Source organism: Culex quinquefasciatus, chromosome 2, assembly GCF_015732765.1.
Source record: "Culex quinquefasciatus strain JHB chromosome 2, VPISU_Cqui_1.0_pri_paternal, whole genome shotgun sequence".
NCBI lineage: Eukaryota > Metazoa > Arthropoda > Insecta > Diptera > Culicidae > Culex > Culex quinquefasciatus.
In genome coordinates this window covers 110,292,988-110,311,021 of record NC_051862.1, presented here as the reverse complement: position 1 = coordinate 110,311,021, position 18,034 = coordinate 110,292,988, and the positions used below count along the sequence as shown (strand labels likewise).

The 18,034-nt window shown below is 36.5% G+C and overlaps 1 protein-coding gene and 1 long non-coding RNA gene across 3 annotated transcripts; one reads left to right on the top strand and one right to left on the bottom strand.

The window, feature by feature from the left end:
- Positions 1 to 629: 629 nt before the first annotated feature.
- LOC119766630 lies at positions 630 to 4,995 on the bottom strand. Of its 2 annotated transcripts, none has more exons than XM_038251661.1 (3): positions 4,840 to 4,995; positions 4,638 to 4,763; positions 630 to 932 (listed from the first exon to the last, which is right to left on the bottom strand). In XM_038251661.1, exons 2-3 carry the CDS (start codon positions 4,719 to 4,721, stop codon positions 636 to 638), a joined length of 381 nt encoding a protein of 126 aa, XP_038107589.1. In that variant the 5' UTR covers positions 4,722 to 4,763; positions 4,840 to 4,995; the 3' UTR covers positions 630 to 635. The 2 variants fall into 2 exon arrangements, with proteins under 2 accessions (XP_038107589.1, XP_038107588.1); XM_038251660.1 differs by having other exon boundaries at positions 4,638 to 4,748; positions 4,840 to 4,993.
- A 6,277-nt stretch (positions 4,996 to 11,272) lies between these two features.
- Positions 11,273 to 13,031, top strand: LOC119766631. The gene is made up of 4 exons (XR_005277019.1): positions 11,273 to 11,464; positions 12,182 to 12,316; positions 12,384 to 12,532; positions 12,857 to 13,031. It is a non-coding gene; the product is annotated as an uncharacterized LOC119766631 (long non-coding RNA).
- The last annotated feature ends 5,003 nt before the right edge of the window (positions 13,032 to 18,034 follow it).

Genomic DNA, 18,034 nt, shown 5'->3' with positions numbered 1-18,034 from the left:
TAAAAACTGCGACTATTTTCAAAAAGTCACTTAAATATGGCTATAACTTGAAAACGGTGCACTTTATCAAAATTTCAGTAAAGTACTTTTTGATTGCAAATTTGATTTTACATCGAAAAATGAAGTTGAAAATTTTACGACCAAAATTTCGATTTTTGAAAAATCAGTATTGATTAAAAATTCATAACTCTGTCAGTGATTTTTGCACAACCTGAAATTTCTGAAAAGTTGGCATTTTATGCCTTCTAAAACATATCAAAAATAAAAAAATAAAATAGTGTTTTTTTGTAAATCAAGTTTTAGTGATAAAGTTAAATAAAAAATCACCAAATTTTTTTACCGTGTATTATTTTTTCCAGTGTAGTCCGTATCCATACCTACAACTTTGCCGAAGACACCAAATCGATCAAAAATTCCTTCAAAAGATACAGATTTTTGAATTTTCATACATCATTTTTGTATGGACAGCTGCCGAATTTGTATGGAAAATTATATGGACAAACTAATGATGCAAAATGGCTTCTTTGGGCATACCGAAGGCACCAAAAAAGTTTCAGTCGAATTAAAAAATACAAAAAAAATCGAATGACCGAAATCCTAGAGAACTGCTCAATAATATTAGCTTTTTCACTCAATTAAAATTTCGGATCGCAGATTCTTCTCAATATTCCTTGATTTTCCTTGACCGCAGCTTCGGGCTTGGATTGGTGTTCTCCTGGCAGAATTTTGGTGCTGCTCAAAGTTGTACAGGGATGCGAAGACAATCTTGGATCTCCGACGAATTGATCGTCGAATTGATGGCCACCGGAGTACGAGACAATGTGGGTTTGTGGAGTATGCGTACGAAACAACGTGGCTGCTTCCGTGGGTTCTACAGATGCAACGCGGGACCACACGTGGACGGCAGGATCTGATTGGAATACGTTTGTTGCCTGAAAAAAAGATGCGTCAATCATAAATTGGCAAGCATTTATAAATAAAATTCAGATTTGAATAATAATAACATGAAAATTTCAAGATACTAAATTTCAAAAAAAAAAAATCCTCAGAAAATAAAAATTGCATGACTTTTAAAAAGTTTAAACATCTATCAAAAAATAATAATGAATGTATCTTAAAATTTTAAAATGCATAAAACGTGTTTGAAAATTTTAAGAAATTTAAAAATGCTAAAAAAATTAATGTTCTTATGCTTGAATTTCAAGATTTAAATTTTTTTGAAATTCAAAATTCTTTGAAATATTTTATGAACCGTCATCAGAGGTGACATTCTGTCATCAGGGGTGAGATTGAGTCAAACAAAAATGCTGAAATTTGTATGACCCAATCTCACATCCCACACCCAATGGAACTATATAACTTTAATTTTTAAGGATTACAGAATGTCAAAATTTTAGAAAATATCAAATGTTACGAATTTTCAAAATATTCAAAAATTCTTAAAGTTATCAAATATCAAAACATAAAAAATGTAATAAAAATAATCTAATCAAAAATTTCAAAATTCTGAAATTTCAAAATTTTAAAATTCTAAAATTCAAAAATTCAAAAATTCAAAAATTCAAAAATTCAAAAATTCAAAAATTCAAAAATTCAAAAATTCAAAAAATCAAAAATTCAAAAATTCAAAAATTCAAAAATTCAAAAATTCAAAAATTCTAAAATTCTAAAATTCTAAAATTCTAAAATTCTAAAATTCTAAAATTCTAAAATTCTAAAATTCTAAAATTCTAAAATTAAAATTAAAAATTTAAAATTCTAAAATTCTAAAATTCTAAAATTCTAAAATTCTAAAATTTAAAATTTAAAATTCTAAAATTCTAAAATTCTAAAATTTAAAATTCTAAAATTTAAAATTCTAAAATTCTAAAATTCTAAAATTCTAAAATTCTAAAATTCTAAAATTCTAAAATTCTAAAATTTAAAATTCTAAAATTTAAAATTCTAAAATTTAAAATTCTAAAATTCTAAAATTCTAAAATTCTAAAATTCTAAAATTTAAAATTTAAAATTCTAAAATTCTAAAATTCTAAAATTTAAAATTCTAAAATTCTAAAATTCTAAAATTCTAAAATTTAAAATTCTAAAATTCTAAAATTCTAAAATTCTAAAATTCTAAAATTCTAAAATTCTAAAATTCTAAAATTCTAAAATTCTAAAATTCTAAAATTTAAAATTCTAAAATTCTAAAATTCTAAAATTCTAAAATTTAAAATTTAAAATTTAAAATTTAAAATTTAAAATTTAAAATTCTAAAATTCTAAAATTTAAAATTTAAAATTCTAAAATTTAAAATTCTAAAATTCTAAAATTCTAAAATTCTCAAATTCTAAAATTCTAAAATTCTCAAATTCTAAAATTTAAAATTCTAAAATTCTAAAATTCTAAAATTCTAAAATTCTAAAATTTAAAATTCTAAAATTTAAAATTCTAAAATTCTAAAATTCTAAAATTCTAAAATTCTAAAATTCTAAAATTCTAAAATTCTAAAATTTAAAATTCTAAAATTCTAAAATTCTAAAATTCTAAAATTCTAAAATTCTAAAATTTAAAATTCTAAAATTCTAAAATTCTAAAATTCTAAAATTTAAAATTCTAAAATTCTAAAATTCTAAAATTCTAAAATTCTAAAATTTAAAATTCTAAAATTTAAAATTTAAAATTCTAAAATTCTAAAATTCTAAAATTCTAAAATTCTAAAATTCTAAAATTCTAAAATTTAAAATTCTAAAATCTAAAATTCTAAAATTCTAAAATTCTAAAATTCTAAAATTCTAAAATTTAAAATTCTAAAATTCTAAAATTCTAAAATTCTAAAATTCTAAAATTCTAAAATTCTAAAATTCTAAAATTCTAAAATTCTAAAATTCTAAAATTCTAAAATTCTAAAATTCTAAAATTCTCAAATTCTAAAATTTAAAATTCTAAAATTCTCAAATTCTAAAATTCTAAAATTCTAAAATTCTAAAATTCTAAAACTCTAAAATTCTAAAATTTAAAATTCTAAAATTCTAAAATTTAAAATTCTAAAATTCTAAAATTCTAAAATTTAAAATTCTAAAATTCTAAAATTCTAAAATTCTAAAATTTAAAATTCTAAAATTCTAAAATTCTAAAATTTAAAATTCTAAAATTCTAAAATTCTAAAATTCTAAAATTCTAAAATTCTAAAATTTAAAATTTAAAATTTAAAATTTAAAATTTAAAATTCTAAAATTCTAAAATTCTAAAATTCTAAAATTCTAAAATTTAAAATTCTAAAATTTAAAATTCTAAAATTCTAAAATTTAAAATTCTAAAATTCTAAAATTCTAAAATTCTAAAATTCTAAAATTCTAAAATTCTAAAATTCTAAAATTCTAAAATTTAAAATCCTAAAATTCTAAAATTCTAAAATTCTAAAATTCTAAAATTCTAAAATTCTAAAATTCTAAAATTCTAAAATTCTAAAATTCTAAAATTCTAAAATTCTAAAATTCTAAAATTCTAAAATTCTTAAATTCTTAAATTCTTAAATTCTTAAATTCTTAAATTCTTAAATTCTTAAATTCTTAAATTCTTAAATTCTTAAATTCTTAAATTCTTAAATTCTTAAATTCTTAAATTCTTAAATTCTAAAATTCTAAAATTCTTAAGTTCTAAAATTCTTAAACCTTAAAATTCTGAAATCCATAAATCATCCAATGCAGTTCACGTAATTTAAAATTCTTAATATTTGACAGACCAAATTTCAAAAAAATTAACATTGTATAAACCTTAAAATACTGCAAAAGTTAATAGTTCTTAGAGTTATTCAAAGATTTCTGGAGTTTTAAGAAGTCTTAGAATTTTTAGGATTCTAGAATTTTTAGACTTTTGAAATTGCTAATTTTATAATTAATAGAATTTTCGAATTTTTAAAATTTTAGAAATTCAAAATATAAAGCTATAAAAAATTTGATTGTTATTTTTTTGAATTTTTGAATTTCAAACTCATAATTTTAGAATTTTTGGATTTTGTTTTTATTTCAAGTATTTTGGGAATATAAGAATTTTAATAATGTTAAAATTTAACAATTAAAGTATTTTAGAATTAAAGAATTTCAGTATTTGAGGTGTTTTTTCAATTGCAAAATTTAAATATTTTAGATTTTCAGATTTTTAAAGGGAAATGTTTTGATAACTTTAAGATTTCGAAAATTTTATGAATTATTAGATTCTATAATTTAAGAATATTAAAAATTTACACAATTCCATGAAGTAATAATTTTTCGATTGAATTACGATGTAAAACACAGCTGAAAGGAACACCAAAGCTCTGTTGTGAACCTAAATGATCTCACTGTAACTTGATTATTTACAAATAAAACAGAATTGAATTAAATTGAACACTATTCCATGAATTTAAAGAAATTTTTACTCTTCGAATTCTTGCATTCTATAATTCTGAAATACTAGAGTTTTAAAATTGAGAATGAAAAACTTTAGAATTTTACAGTTTTAGTGTTTAAGATTTTTAAATTCTGGTAATTTAGATTTTCTTTGGTTTGGAATTATTGGGTAAAAACGTGGATTAGATAACAATTTTGATGTTTTGAGGTTTTGAATTTAATACAATTTCACACAAACAAACACTTCGTTTCTAAAACATGACTCACCAGTTTCATCAGGTATGTGCCCCAACCTCCCGCGGAAAGTAAAACACCAACCGCTACCTCGATCGCAAACCGGTTCCTTCCCATCTCGTCTTCCGCCACGAAGACCGAAATCTGGAATAGAAGACACTTTGGTTCGGTCACTCGCGCACCCCGGCCGGAAAATTTCGGCAGCAAAAATATCACAATCTAGAACTAAACTTACCTATTATCCGTCGAAAATCGTCCAAAATCTTCGAAGCTCGTAAACCAAATCCCAAAAGGAACGACAGCTGGTTCGATTCGGTTGCAATCAAGTCCGAACAAGACACGGAACAAGATCAACTGAAGAGAACTGTCAAACTGTTTGCGTCGACGAAAATCGTGACGTCGAATTGAAAGAAAATCGATGGAAAAAACAATGTCGGGCATGTCGAGTGTTTGGCGTACGTTTGTCGTCCTTTCGACCAATCGATATCGAAACGGTAAAATCAAAACCGTGCGACAACTCGTACGACGTGCGACATTTTTCAAACAGGGTTATCAAACCGAGTTTTTGTACACTGAAAATATGCCACACTTTTTATTCAAGTGCCCAAACACTTGAATGATTGATTAAATTCACATCGTAGATCTAATTGGTTTGTGTTTCAACATCAAACCAAACCACTATCAAATGCAAGTGTTTGGGCGGTTGACTTTTTGGTATTTTTTAACATGTTATTTTCATTCGGGTGGCTCAAGCTTTTCAATTTGTTACCGTTACGACATCAGCAATCCATTTTGCTAACCATCGCTTACGGTTGCAAATAGGAGTAGGGTTTATTGCTATAAATTAACGATTTAACTTGTTAGTAGGGCTTTTTAGAATTAGGGATGTTTGTGTTGTTTTGTTTAAAATGATTTGTTATTCGTTAAAATTTAAAGATTAATTCACAAACATATTACAACAGAGCACAGTTTTGTTTAAAATGATTTGTTATTCGTTAAAATTAAAAGATTAATTCACAAACATATTACAACAGAGCACAGTTTAGGGATAAAGATCAAATAAAGCACACATTACTCGCGAACCGAAGGGAACCATATTTGTAAAAACACTATAACAGCACACACGTTGGGGGGGGTATACATCGTGACCCAAAAAGGGAGATTGTCAATTGGATTGAGGGCATGCATGGGAGAAGGAAAAAGGGAATAAAAGAGGGTTTGCGGCGAGAGCGAGCCAACAATTGATCTTGGGTTCACTGATTAGGCTTTTTCCACACCAACCACTGAGTGAACCAGATCGTCATCCCGTCATCAAGTGATCGAGTGTTACAAGTCTATACCGCGTTGTAAGAAGTGGAAAAGAAGCTTCCACTGGTGAAGGCAATTGTATCAGGTATAATTTGCAAAGAAATGTAAACCCCAAGTGTGACCCCCAAATTCCTGGCCAGCTCGCTACCCTCTTCCTTCTTACGTGCACGGTTGGTCCCTCTGGGCCCGTAATTAATTACCTATTTGAGTCCACGATAGCACGTTCGTTGGACCACTAGCCCACGCGGTCAGGCACCTTGCCCAGAAGGGCAGACCGGACTCTAGAAGCCGTGCGAACAGCGCCGCCGTCGGATAGCCTCGTCCCGCCGCTGGCAGGACGACCGACGCATCCCAAGCTGTTGGTGGATCGCTTGCCTAGGGAAACAGCATGTACCTCGGCGACAAAAGCGATCACCCGCGAGGTCCAGGTAACAGCTCGACGACCGGCGATTGGCGACAGCACGTACGCCGCCGGTGACACCCAACAACGCTAGTTTCGGCCCCACCGTAGCCGAAAGACCGCCACGAGTTCCAGCAAGCGGCCTCGAGAAGGCCAAGTTCAGCCGACGACGAAGCGCACGTGGCATCGTGCACCGTGCACCACAACTCCAGCACCAGGCCGTCCAGATCGCAGAATCGACAGGCCGAGAACGGCGAACTTCGCACCGCACGTGGCCTCCCACCGGCCAACCGCAGAAGCCGCCATCTTCAAGAAGCCGCCAGCATGCCCCCCGCAACACACACACACACGCCCACAGTGAGTAAAATAAAAACCGTCTAAAAGTGATTATAATAGGGTTTGTCCTTTTGATTATCCGAGCCGCCTTGCAAATTAGAGCTCCTTGCTTTGAAAACCACGCCAGTCGCGCAAAAGAGGCCCCGAGCCCACCCATGTCCGGTCGTGGCTCTAAGACCAACCGGCAGGGGCGTCTTAAGGGCCTCCTGGCCCAGAGGGTACGTTGTCCCGATGTAATAAATTGTTTTGCTCGTGAATTTGTCCCACCTTCTTGAACTATTCAAAGTGATGAGCAAAACACTTGAAAATGATCTTAAGATCTACCCAAAACAGGCACTATTCAAAGTCAACGTGATTATCCACATGAATTTAATGTGTTTCACTGATTGATTTTCGCGCGACTTTCATCGAAGGCTAGAAGCGAGGCAAGAACCAATAGCACAAAAAACACTCCCGTCTTCAACTGGCCGGCCGGCGCAGTGGTAGCCCGCACGACTAGCAAGCGAGAACCTGTAAATCGGTTGTATGTACTTTTTTTTTCAATACCATTTAAAATTCAAGTGTTTGGCTATTGACATTATTTCATGGCCAATCAACGAAATTTCAAGTGTTTTGCGATTGATATTTGAGTGCTCTGTACAGCAGGGCCAGATCATGTGTAGAACACTTCGTTGAGCTGTGTAAGTTTTGCTCAGTGATAAGTGTGCGTGTTGCCGCCGCACGCCGCAAATCGAGTTGTCCAAATGGATTACCCGACGGGCCAAAATTTCTCATAGATGGCGCTGTTCGTTTGGTGGTAAGAAATTCAAATTTGTTCTGAGAATTTTTCTTTTTTGTGAATATCCCAGCAACAACGAATCGCAGGATGACAAAATTTGACCTGCTGGTTCAAAAAAAAAATCAGCTTCCACCAGGTCAAATTTCATCCCTAACCGGTCTTTAATTTGGGAAATATTGAATTTAAATTGATTTCCCCCATATATTTTTTAAATCGCTTACTACCAGCGTGACAGCGGCCGCCATGATCGTTTTTCTCTTTCTCGCCTCGGTTTTGACAGCGAGAACTGCCAGCTCGAAATGTCAAATCATGTTTTTTTGTTTAATCGCGGAATCGTCGTCGGAACGTCATATTAAATGACAGTTAAATCCTTTCCGGAAAGGTTCGCTTCGAAATCGATGCACGGTGCACACAGTGCCGGTTTGTTTGTTTCCTGGTGATGAGGAAGGTTCGTGAAAATTGACTTCCGAGGTGGGGGCGGTGGCTGTTGGCCTTGAAGGCGGTGGTATCCGTCAAACTTCCCCAATCAACCACCTACCAACGCAATTTCTCGTCATCTTATCTGCGACGCACGGAAGGGCCGTCGTGATGAAGGCGGACAACGAGACAACACTGTCCCTTTCGTCTTTGTCGCGCTCTTCCTTTCGGGAGCACCAACGAAACTCGCGACAGGTGCTTAAGGAGGTGAAGAACAGTTCCGCCATGAACAAGCAAAATTAAATCAAGTCGGTGTTGGGCTCGAAACTGCCGGCCTTCATGGCCCACAAGGAGCTAGCCAAAAAGGCACTATTTACCGATCCGGCGGAGGCCGCCATCGATCTGAAGCGTAAAAAGATGGTCCAGTCCCAGTCGAGCCGGACATCGCTGGAGAAGGCGTTCGGCTCGAAACCTACCATCACCGAGGAGGACCTGACCTCGGCCGAAGGTCTCAACCAGTATTACTGGGAGGTGCTGGCCGAGAAGCGACGCGCCGTCCTCGAGGAATCCCTCTCGGAGAACATGGACCTGTACGAGCAGCTTTCGTCGCTCAAGGAGGAGCTCAGCACGTCTAAACAGATGCTGCAGGAATCGCGCAATATCGTCGAAGTGCTGACCGAGCTGCTGCAGGAGGACGAAGTCGAGAAGGAGCTGCGTTTGGGTAGCACGGCGGTGGAACTAGCCTGGAAGATGACAGCGGCGTTGTGCCGGAAGTACCGAGCAACGGCGACGACGAGTCGCTGTGAGTTGGAAGAGTTTCTCTCTCTCTCTCTCCTTGATTTATTTTTGTAAATATGTAGTTACATTTGAACGATTTTCAGGACGCTGCTCACTGCCAGACCTTCATTCATGACCTAAGGTGTCAGCCGCGATTTGCGGCTAATCTCTAGCCAACTATAAGACATGTTCAGGGACCGGGCGGAAGGACGAGTATGGTTAGATTCCGGAAGGAGCTTCTCTCAGCTGTCTATATAATAGAAAAATCAAGCCTGCTACTGGCCCAGAGGGAGAATGGCGCGGATGATTATCTAGGAAGATGTACAGGTAGGTTTAGTTGGTGGGGATTGAGGTGTAAATTGAAATTAAAGATTTTTTTTGCAGGTTGATGGATCCTTCCAACCTGGCTGCATTCGCTGCTGCCATGAAGATGAAGGCCGAACGTCCGGGATCGATGGCGTCGAAGGGAAGCCCGATGAGTACGACGTTACGATACTTTGCTGGAACAACGAGCAGGACTCTTCCGAAGAGGAGCACAACTACATCCGACTGAACAACTGCTTATATCAGTGCTGCTCTTGTTCCGAAACGTTCCGTCGCCTGTTGATGATCCGGAAGAACACCAAGGCGGTGTATCCGATCGAGTAGATGAGCTTCAAGTGTCCACAGTGCGTGCGACGTTTCCCCTGGGTGGCCATTCGCGATCGCCTCGTGTGCCATAGTTACAACAAAGGGGAGAGTGGGGAGATATTGATCCCCTTTATTTGTATCGCACGTAATTTTCTTAATTTCTCACAAAACTATTAACTTTTTGCTTGAATTAAAAGCTTAAACATTCAACTAATTTTGGCTGATAAAGGTATTTAATCAGATGATCTCTTCGAGTCATGCCAAGCGTTGAATAAAAAAATATATATTTTTAACCGGCTTTTTCAAAATGTTAGGGGTAACTTGATCCCCCTTTACAAATGTTGAAGAAATCTGAAACTTATGACTTTTCAGTATCAAGGTGAACTAGCTCATTCCTTTTTCAGGGCAGAGACCATCTACTTACAGGTAGTCGTACACCTAAGCTACTGACTACTCATCACTCAGGGTCGGCATTTCTACTCAGCGATTCAAGTGAGACACGGATGAAATAAAAATTAAGAACCACAATTTTCTAATCAAAACGTGTATTTTCTGGATAAGTGTAGGGTGTGGGTGTGTTTGGGGAGTGTAAGGCACTTCAAGGGCAACGTACCGTTCAGCAGCTGGACTCGCCGCGAGGCTTCGCTGACTCCACTCGAAACCTCGAACGCCTTCGGCGTTCACCTGCTCCAAGGCCGGTCACAGGAGCGCCCTCGACATCGGCATCGGAACATCGGCGGGCCAAGAAGACATTTTCCCGCTCGAATTCCAAACGGGAGGGGAAAAGCTCCATTTTCTTTTCCACCCAATTCGAGTAGTCCTGCCCCTATCGCTGTCAAGGACTATCTCGTTACAGCGGCACGAAAACCCTTCTACTGCCATGTATTGTGTGATGTTGTATGTACGGAATCAAGTAGAAAAGTGAAGGTTCGTTGAAGAATTGTAACCAACGGTTACACTATCCACCACCCCAGTGAAAAAAATGTGAAAGCTCAACGAGGTTTTGCATTTTTTTTTTTACAACAACGCTTTATTCAACCATCGTCGGCCTTTTTTGGATTCGTGGGTGTGGACAAAGTAACCTACAATTCTCAGGTACAACTACTCTACAACGCGCAATTATGAACCTCCACAAAACAACTCAAATAATAAATAAAATAAACAAAACATGCACAAACTAACGTCATGATTCGAATTCCCGGACGCTTCGAAACCCGGACACTTCATCTTGTTTTATCAATTATTTGGATATAAGTTCGCATTATGAATGTCAAAACTGTGTTATTTGATGAACTCCAGCATCAACTTTCATTTAAAGTTTGTTTGAACGCTGTAGTTAATGCCAAAACAATTAAATACAATGAAATTATAAATTTACCAAAAATGCGAAACATTTCACTTGAAATATTTCATAGGCGTTCGATGCACCAGGAAGGCAAAGCAGAAATTTATGGTTACGATTTCCTTAAATTCTAGCAATTTTTAATATAAACTATCGATTGTTTTGATGTTAACAGCTTATTTGAGACCTAAAGAATGCAATTCAGTAACATTTCAGTCCAAATTTGTGCGATTCATAAGTAAAATCGAGTGTCCGGAATTCGAAGCAAAAGTGTCCGGATTTCGAATCAGCTTTTATCAGTGTCCGGGATTCGAAGCACAACAAGTCATCTTAATTTTGAAATTCTGATGAAAAATTGTTTGAAAAGACATATTTTGCATGCATTTTCTTGAAACTGACTGTTTATACTACATCCTGATGATATTTCTACATTTCCAACTTATTACATGATTTTTTTCTAGCTATAACAAAAATGATATGCAACTAAGTGTCCGGATTTCGAATCATGACGTTACAAGAATTCAATGAATAAATTAACAGAAAACATGCAGAAACAAATTAAAAGTTATATTAAAATCATCCCGTAATTGGGGTAGACAACTCTATATCTATGTTGCGCAACAAAAATAATAATTACAAATTAGATCACTTTCGATCCTTGAGGGGTGATACAAAATCAAATTGAGCCCCTGCAGCAAACTTTCTCTGCAGATGACAGATGCAAAAACGTCACGACTGACACGTCGCCGAACTGTCAAAGCATAACGCAATGTTTACTTTTCATTCATCAGTTCGGTCGACGGTGCAGTTTTCGTGGACAGTTTTGGTCGTTTTTCTGGCCAGATTTCGTCATGTAATGACGGTATGTTTGGGTAAGTACAGTCATCCCTCATATTCGGAACAGTTTACAGATCGGCCAATGTTCAAAAAATCATGGAAAATCGATAATTTAACTTAATGATTCGCTTTTACCTTCATTTGAAAGCTTTTCTTGCGATCTTTCGAATGCTGTATCAAACAACTGCAAATTTTAACTTTTATATCAAGTTTTTGAAGAAAAACTTTGACCCTTGAAATCCACAAATTCGGAACACTTTTTTCTTACGGATGTAAACAAACTTTGATTCTCTCCAGGAGTACATATCTTCTACAAAATAATGACTTCACACACTGGAACCAATGAAACTCAAGCTTAATAATGTTTTATAAATGATCTGATAACTTTTTTTGTGAAAATATCTGTTAAATTCAGGTGTTCCACAATTGTGGGAGGCACAATAACATCCCACAATTATGGAACAGGCAATTTGGAGGCAGTGTTTTGCAGCTCTGAACAAAACAGTCTCGAAGTGCAGTTTTTTATTCAAAAAGAACTCCTTTTGCTAATGAAATAGCAAGAGAATGTCCAAATAAAGGTCCTAAAAATAGAAGGGTCGCCAGAAATGATTCATTTGGCATGTTATTGACAAATTACCACAAAAGTGTTCCGAATTTGTGGGTGTTCCGAATATGTGGGATGACTGTACTTACAAATTCATTAAAGAAAAGCAACGAAGAATGGCTTCGTCAAAATTTTGCTTTCTTTGTAGCCCATTGAAGGACAAACTTTGGTGGCGTTTTGCTGCCAGTGCGTCATCTTCGCGAGGAAGATGAGCCTGCAGAAACCCACTAAATTCCCGGGATGAACCGTGAGAGCCATCTTGACTAAGCAAGATGTACTTCAGGTTAGTGTACACATTAAAATTGCAATTAAAATCACTAATTATGGTCGCCTTGACCGTGACTTTTCAGGTTTGGCACTACTGGCCGTGATTTTTGTGGCACAGTCCCCTCACTGTCACTCCACATCCGGCGCTCGGACACAAGGGCACAACGGATTACTCCTTGGTCGTCTTATCGGATGCCAGTGCAGCTATGAACCGCCAGTATAAACATAACAGGTATACCTTTTCATTATTTTTGACCAAATTGGCCGTTGAGAACTCCACTCGCGACAGCTCCACGGACATTATTCGGGTGAAGGATAAAAGCTTATCACTCCTTCACCGTTACTTGATCCACCAGTGTAACTATGCAGTCTCAACCTCAAACATAATTTTACTCACTTTCACGACTAGGGGTGTTCAAAATCCACTAGTCTTTGAGTTCAAAAAGTTTTTCACAAATACAAAATTTTACAAAACGCTCACACATTTTTGACACAACATTAAACATTCAATAGTACGGTTATCTAATAATATTTTATTTTTCTCTTTTAATTGCAGGTTCGCCATTCCATCACTTCGTTCTCGCCGTAATCATCCGGGTCTTCGGGTTGATTCGATCGTGAGCTCCGAAGGTATATGAACCCTTCACCAGCTCCCGTGGACTGCCAACCCTCGGTCGAATTTCTTACGTTCATCCGAAGTGTGGAATGTAAACTAAAGTTAGAATATTCGCACAACCTCTCCTCGATTGGCAAATCCGGATCTTTCTTCCGCATCTCCGAAATCAATCTGACAATCTCTTCCAAATCAGGTTCTATTTCCGTTTCCAATTCATTTCCATTTCCGTTTAGCAAAGTTATCACAGATGTTTGTATTTTTCTAATTTCATGTTCAAATTCCTTAAATTTATGTTTGGCCTTATGCTTGACCTGCGACGATTTCGTCGGCTTTGGTAGGTTCCTTGCCGAACTGCCCATGGCTGAGTCCGACGACCTACTCGATTCTAGTCCTTGGTTTTTCTTAAATTTCACAGACCGCGGCCGACTCTTCGGGGTACTTCCGTTACCCGAATCCGGCGAAGATCGCGACTGCTTCTTCTTCAATTTATTGCCACCGACCTTGCCGGGGGACAGCTTGCCTATGCTTTTGGCCGATCCCGCTGCCGACTGAGGTGGTCTTTCAGTTTTTGGTTCCGGTTCTGGTTCCCTAAACTCACAGGTCGCTGGGCTGGGCATCTCGACTAGACCTTCAACGTCCGAGCAGTCTGCGTCGTACTCCTCACCCTGCCATTCCACTCTCCTCCATTCCACTTTCTTCAGTTTTATTCTTTTCCTTCGTGTCATTGTGTATGGAGCGAGATGTGTCGACTGCAGTGCAAGTCGTAAAATTTTAATTTTGTCTAGGTGGTGGGTTCATGTGTGTTGTTGTTTGGGGTTATTGATTACAGGGATGCATGTGTGGGTTCATAATCTATGTAATATGTTTCATGTGAGTTCAATCGGTTTCCGAACAACACAAATTGCCCAAAACCACGAATTTCCAAAACCGAAAACGGCTAAACAAAGCGTTGAGTAAGCGCAAAAACGCTCAATTGATTTAAGACCGTTTAAGGCACTAACACAGATTTTTGGTCGGGGCGGGGAAAGTGTGCAGGTGAAGAAAGCTGTGCTAGCACGGATCCCTGCCACCTCCCGAAGGAAAAATCCTTAGATTTTTACACCACCCGGTCAAACTTGATCGCTTTTCGTGCTTTCCGATAGGAAGCCAATTGAAACTTATGACTTTTCAGTATCAAGGTGGACTAGCTCATTCCTTTTTCAGGGCAGAGACCATCTACTTACAGGTACCTAGTCGTAGACCTAAGCTACTGACTACTCATCACTCAGGGTCGGCATTTCTACTCAGCGATTCAAGTGAGACACGGATGAAATAAAAATCAAAAACCACAATTTTCTAATCAAAACGTGTATTTTCTGGATAAGTGTATGGTGTGGGTGTGTTTGGGGAGTGTAATGCACTTCAGGGGCAACGTACCGTTCAGCAGCTGGACTCAGGAGGTCACAGGAGCGCCCTCGACTGTGCCGCCGCGATCCCATAGGGGGTTGGTCGTCGACTTCCGGATGGCTTAAGCTGCTGCTGGGTTGGGCTGGAACGCAGAGGTAGGCCAGCGGGCGTTGCTGGTCCTACTTGCGGCAGGCGTCTTCCCTCAGTGGCGGATTCGGCAGCCCCAGAGTCCACTGATTTGGGCGTGCCGAGAGGGGATAATCTCCTGGACGATTATGGCGCCGCGCGCCAGAGATTTGGGGTCGGTGTTTGACGAAAAACGTAGCCAACGGCTCCTGCGCACTCACAAGGCTAGGTTCACCGGATACCCGTGTGCCGTCGCGCCGACGGAACTAGACTTCCGTGTGGGCACTTCCACTTCCGGAAGGCGAAGACGTACACAGCTCAAAGGACGGTACTGGTACAAACGGACACGACTAAACACACGGAAAAAAGAGGCCGATGCTTAACATCGGCGGGCCAACAAGACATTTTCCCGCTCGAATTCCAAACGGGAGGGGAAAAGCTCCATTTTCTTTTCCACTCAATTCGAGTAGTCCTGGCCCTATCGCTGTCAAGGACTATCTCGTTACAGCGGCACGAAAACCCTTCTACTGTCATGTATTGTGTGATGTTGTATGTACGGAATCAAGTAGAAAAGTGAAGGTTCGTTGAAGAATTGTAACCAAACAATTACAAATCTTAAGCAAAATGGATGAATAAGAAATCTAAACTTTTGATTTTCTATCAGTAAATTTCACATAAAGCCTGAACGTTTTTGTTTAAAATATAACAAGTTAAGTATGGGTCATTCCATCTCAACTGTGCACGAAAAAGTGCAAATTTGAAAATTACCCTCTCCGATCCTGCTCAAATTTGGCAGAGCTGTTGATACTATCAAAACATGCAAGAATCCCGAATTTCATCCAAATCGGACCACCCCCTCCATTTTTGTACCTCCCCAAAAAATCAATTTTTTTGCGATTTTTGACCAAACCTCCAAGTTTCAAACGGCGATAGCTCAGGAACCACAAATCTTAGAAGGTCGGTCTTAGACTCAATTTTGAATCCATTTCCGTGATCAAAATGTTGATTAATTTATTTTTTCTACCTGTATTGCGCAATTGAAAACTTTAAACGGCCGTATCTCAAAACACCCCAACTTATTTTTTTGATTTGACCTCACCATCGTTTTCTCCGGCCAATTTTACATAAGAATCACTTATCGACAGAAATGAATATGTTTCGTTCCAGAGATATCGAATTTTAAAGTTTAGTGTTTTCGAGATTACCTACATAAAAAAAAAAATATATATATATATATATATATATATATATATATATATATATATATATATATATATATATATATATATATATATATATATATATATATATATATATATATATATATATATATATATATATATATATATATATATATATATATATATATATATATATATATATATATATATATATATATATATATATATATATATATATATATATATATATATATATATATATATATATATATATATATATATATATATATATATATATATATATATATATATACAGCCATTCCACGTCAAACAGGAAGTCTCCAAATCAAAAGTGCTCCGATTTGGCTCAAATTTGGAGTGGGGGTTCCTTGGCCCAAATAATTAGACCCGTATTTTTTGTTTGGCGATTAGGTGGTCCTATCCGAAATAGGGTGGTCCAAAATGGCATTTTCGTCGATTTTCGCAAAAACCACAATTTTCAAAAATTCATATCTCGGAACGGCTGAACCAATTTTAGAGCGCCACAATTCAAAGAATGGTTATTAGTTGAGCTTTTAAGCAAAAATATCTTGAGGTCCAAACTAGCTGAATATTTCAAAGTCCTATGAAAATTTCATTTGCCGATTTCAAGGTCACGGGACCAAAGAGCCCATGTCTGAAAATATTTTTCCCTGATTCCTTGTAATATTTTACATAACATATCAAAAATTTGCGGATATCCATTAACACGTTTCAGAGATATGATTTTTTTAAACATAAAAACTGGATTTTTCGACGCGCCGCGCGCAAAAACCGGAAAATGACGAAATCGGCAAAAAATCAACTTTTTTCGCTAAAACTGCGATGACTTTAAAATTTCAGCGATGACCTATACATGTCTGGGTACCAATATTTTCGTAATTGAAAGACGCAACTTTTGGTACCCAGACATGTATAGGTCTTCGCTGAAATTTTTATGTTATCGCAGTTTTAGTGAAAAAACTGGATTTTTACCCGTTATCGTCATTTTCCCTTTTTTGCGCGCGGCGCGTCGAAAAACCCACTTTTTATGTTAAAAAAAATCATATCTCCGAAACGTGTTAATGGATATCCGCAAATTTTTGATATGTTATGTAAAATATTACAAGGAATCAGGGAAAAATATTTTCAGACATGGGCTCTTTGGTCCCGTGACCTTGAAATCGGCAAATGAAATTTTCATAGGACCTTTTGAAATATTCAGCTAGTTTTTTTGGACCTCAAGATACTTTTACTTAAAAGCCTAACTAATAACCATTCTTTTGAATTGTCGCGCTCTAAAATTGGCTCAGCCGTTCCGGAGATATGAATTTTTGAAAATTGTGGTTTTGGCGAAAATCGACGAAAAATGCCATTTTTTGGACCACCCTATTTCGGATAGGATATTAGGGTGGTCCAAATCCGGACTTTTTTGGGGCTACCCCCTGAAATCAAATATTGACCCATCACTAGGCTAAATTCCAAATTTGAGCTCATTCTGACCACGGGAACCCCTCCCTCCAATCGCTTAAAGTTTGTATGGGAAAAATCGTCAAAATGTATGGAGAGAAGCAACTGTTTAACTTTTTTACCTGTGGAATGCGCCATAGTTATCCGATTCTTACCATTTCTCAAATGTAGAACCTTCATTAAATTTAGAACAACTTTCCCGAAGACACCATATTTTTAGGATTTTTTCCCGCGAAGTTATTAGCGCCCAAAACTGACCATTTTTGCGCGGCCAGCTGTAAGGGGCTACCTAACAACGATGTTTAATTCCAATTCGTACACGCACGTGCTCTCTCTCAGGTTCAAACTCTCTCACGAGCTTGCTCGCCTGCCTGCCTGTTTACCTACAGGCGCGCGCGCTGTTTCTCAGCTTGGACTTTGTCGTCGTCGTCGTTTTCGTTTTCGTTTGCGCGCTGCATTCCTCGCATGTGGCGCCTTACACAGGTAAAAAAGTTAAACAGTTGCTTTTCTCCATACATTTTGACGATTTTTCCCATACAAACTTTAATCGATTGGAGGGAGGGGTTCCCGTGGTCAGAATGAGCTCAAATTTGGAATTTAGCCTAGTGATGGGTCAATCTTTGATTTCAGGGGGTAGCCCCAAAAAAGTCCGGATTTGGACCATATATATATATATATATATATATATATATATATATATATATATATATATATATATATATATATATATATATATATATATATATATATATATATATATATATATATATATATATATATATATATAGCAATTCCCACGAAAACAGCATGATTCGAAAAAAGTTCTCCGATCGGGCTCAAAATTTTCTGGGATCCTTGGCCGAAATAATTAGACCCGTATTTTTTTGTTTGGCCATTAGGCTGACCTACGCCGTGTTAGGGTGGTCCGAAAAATGGC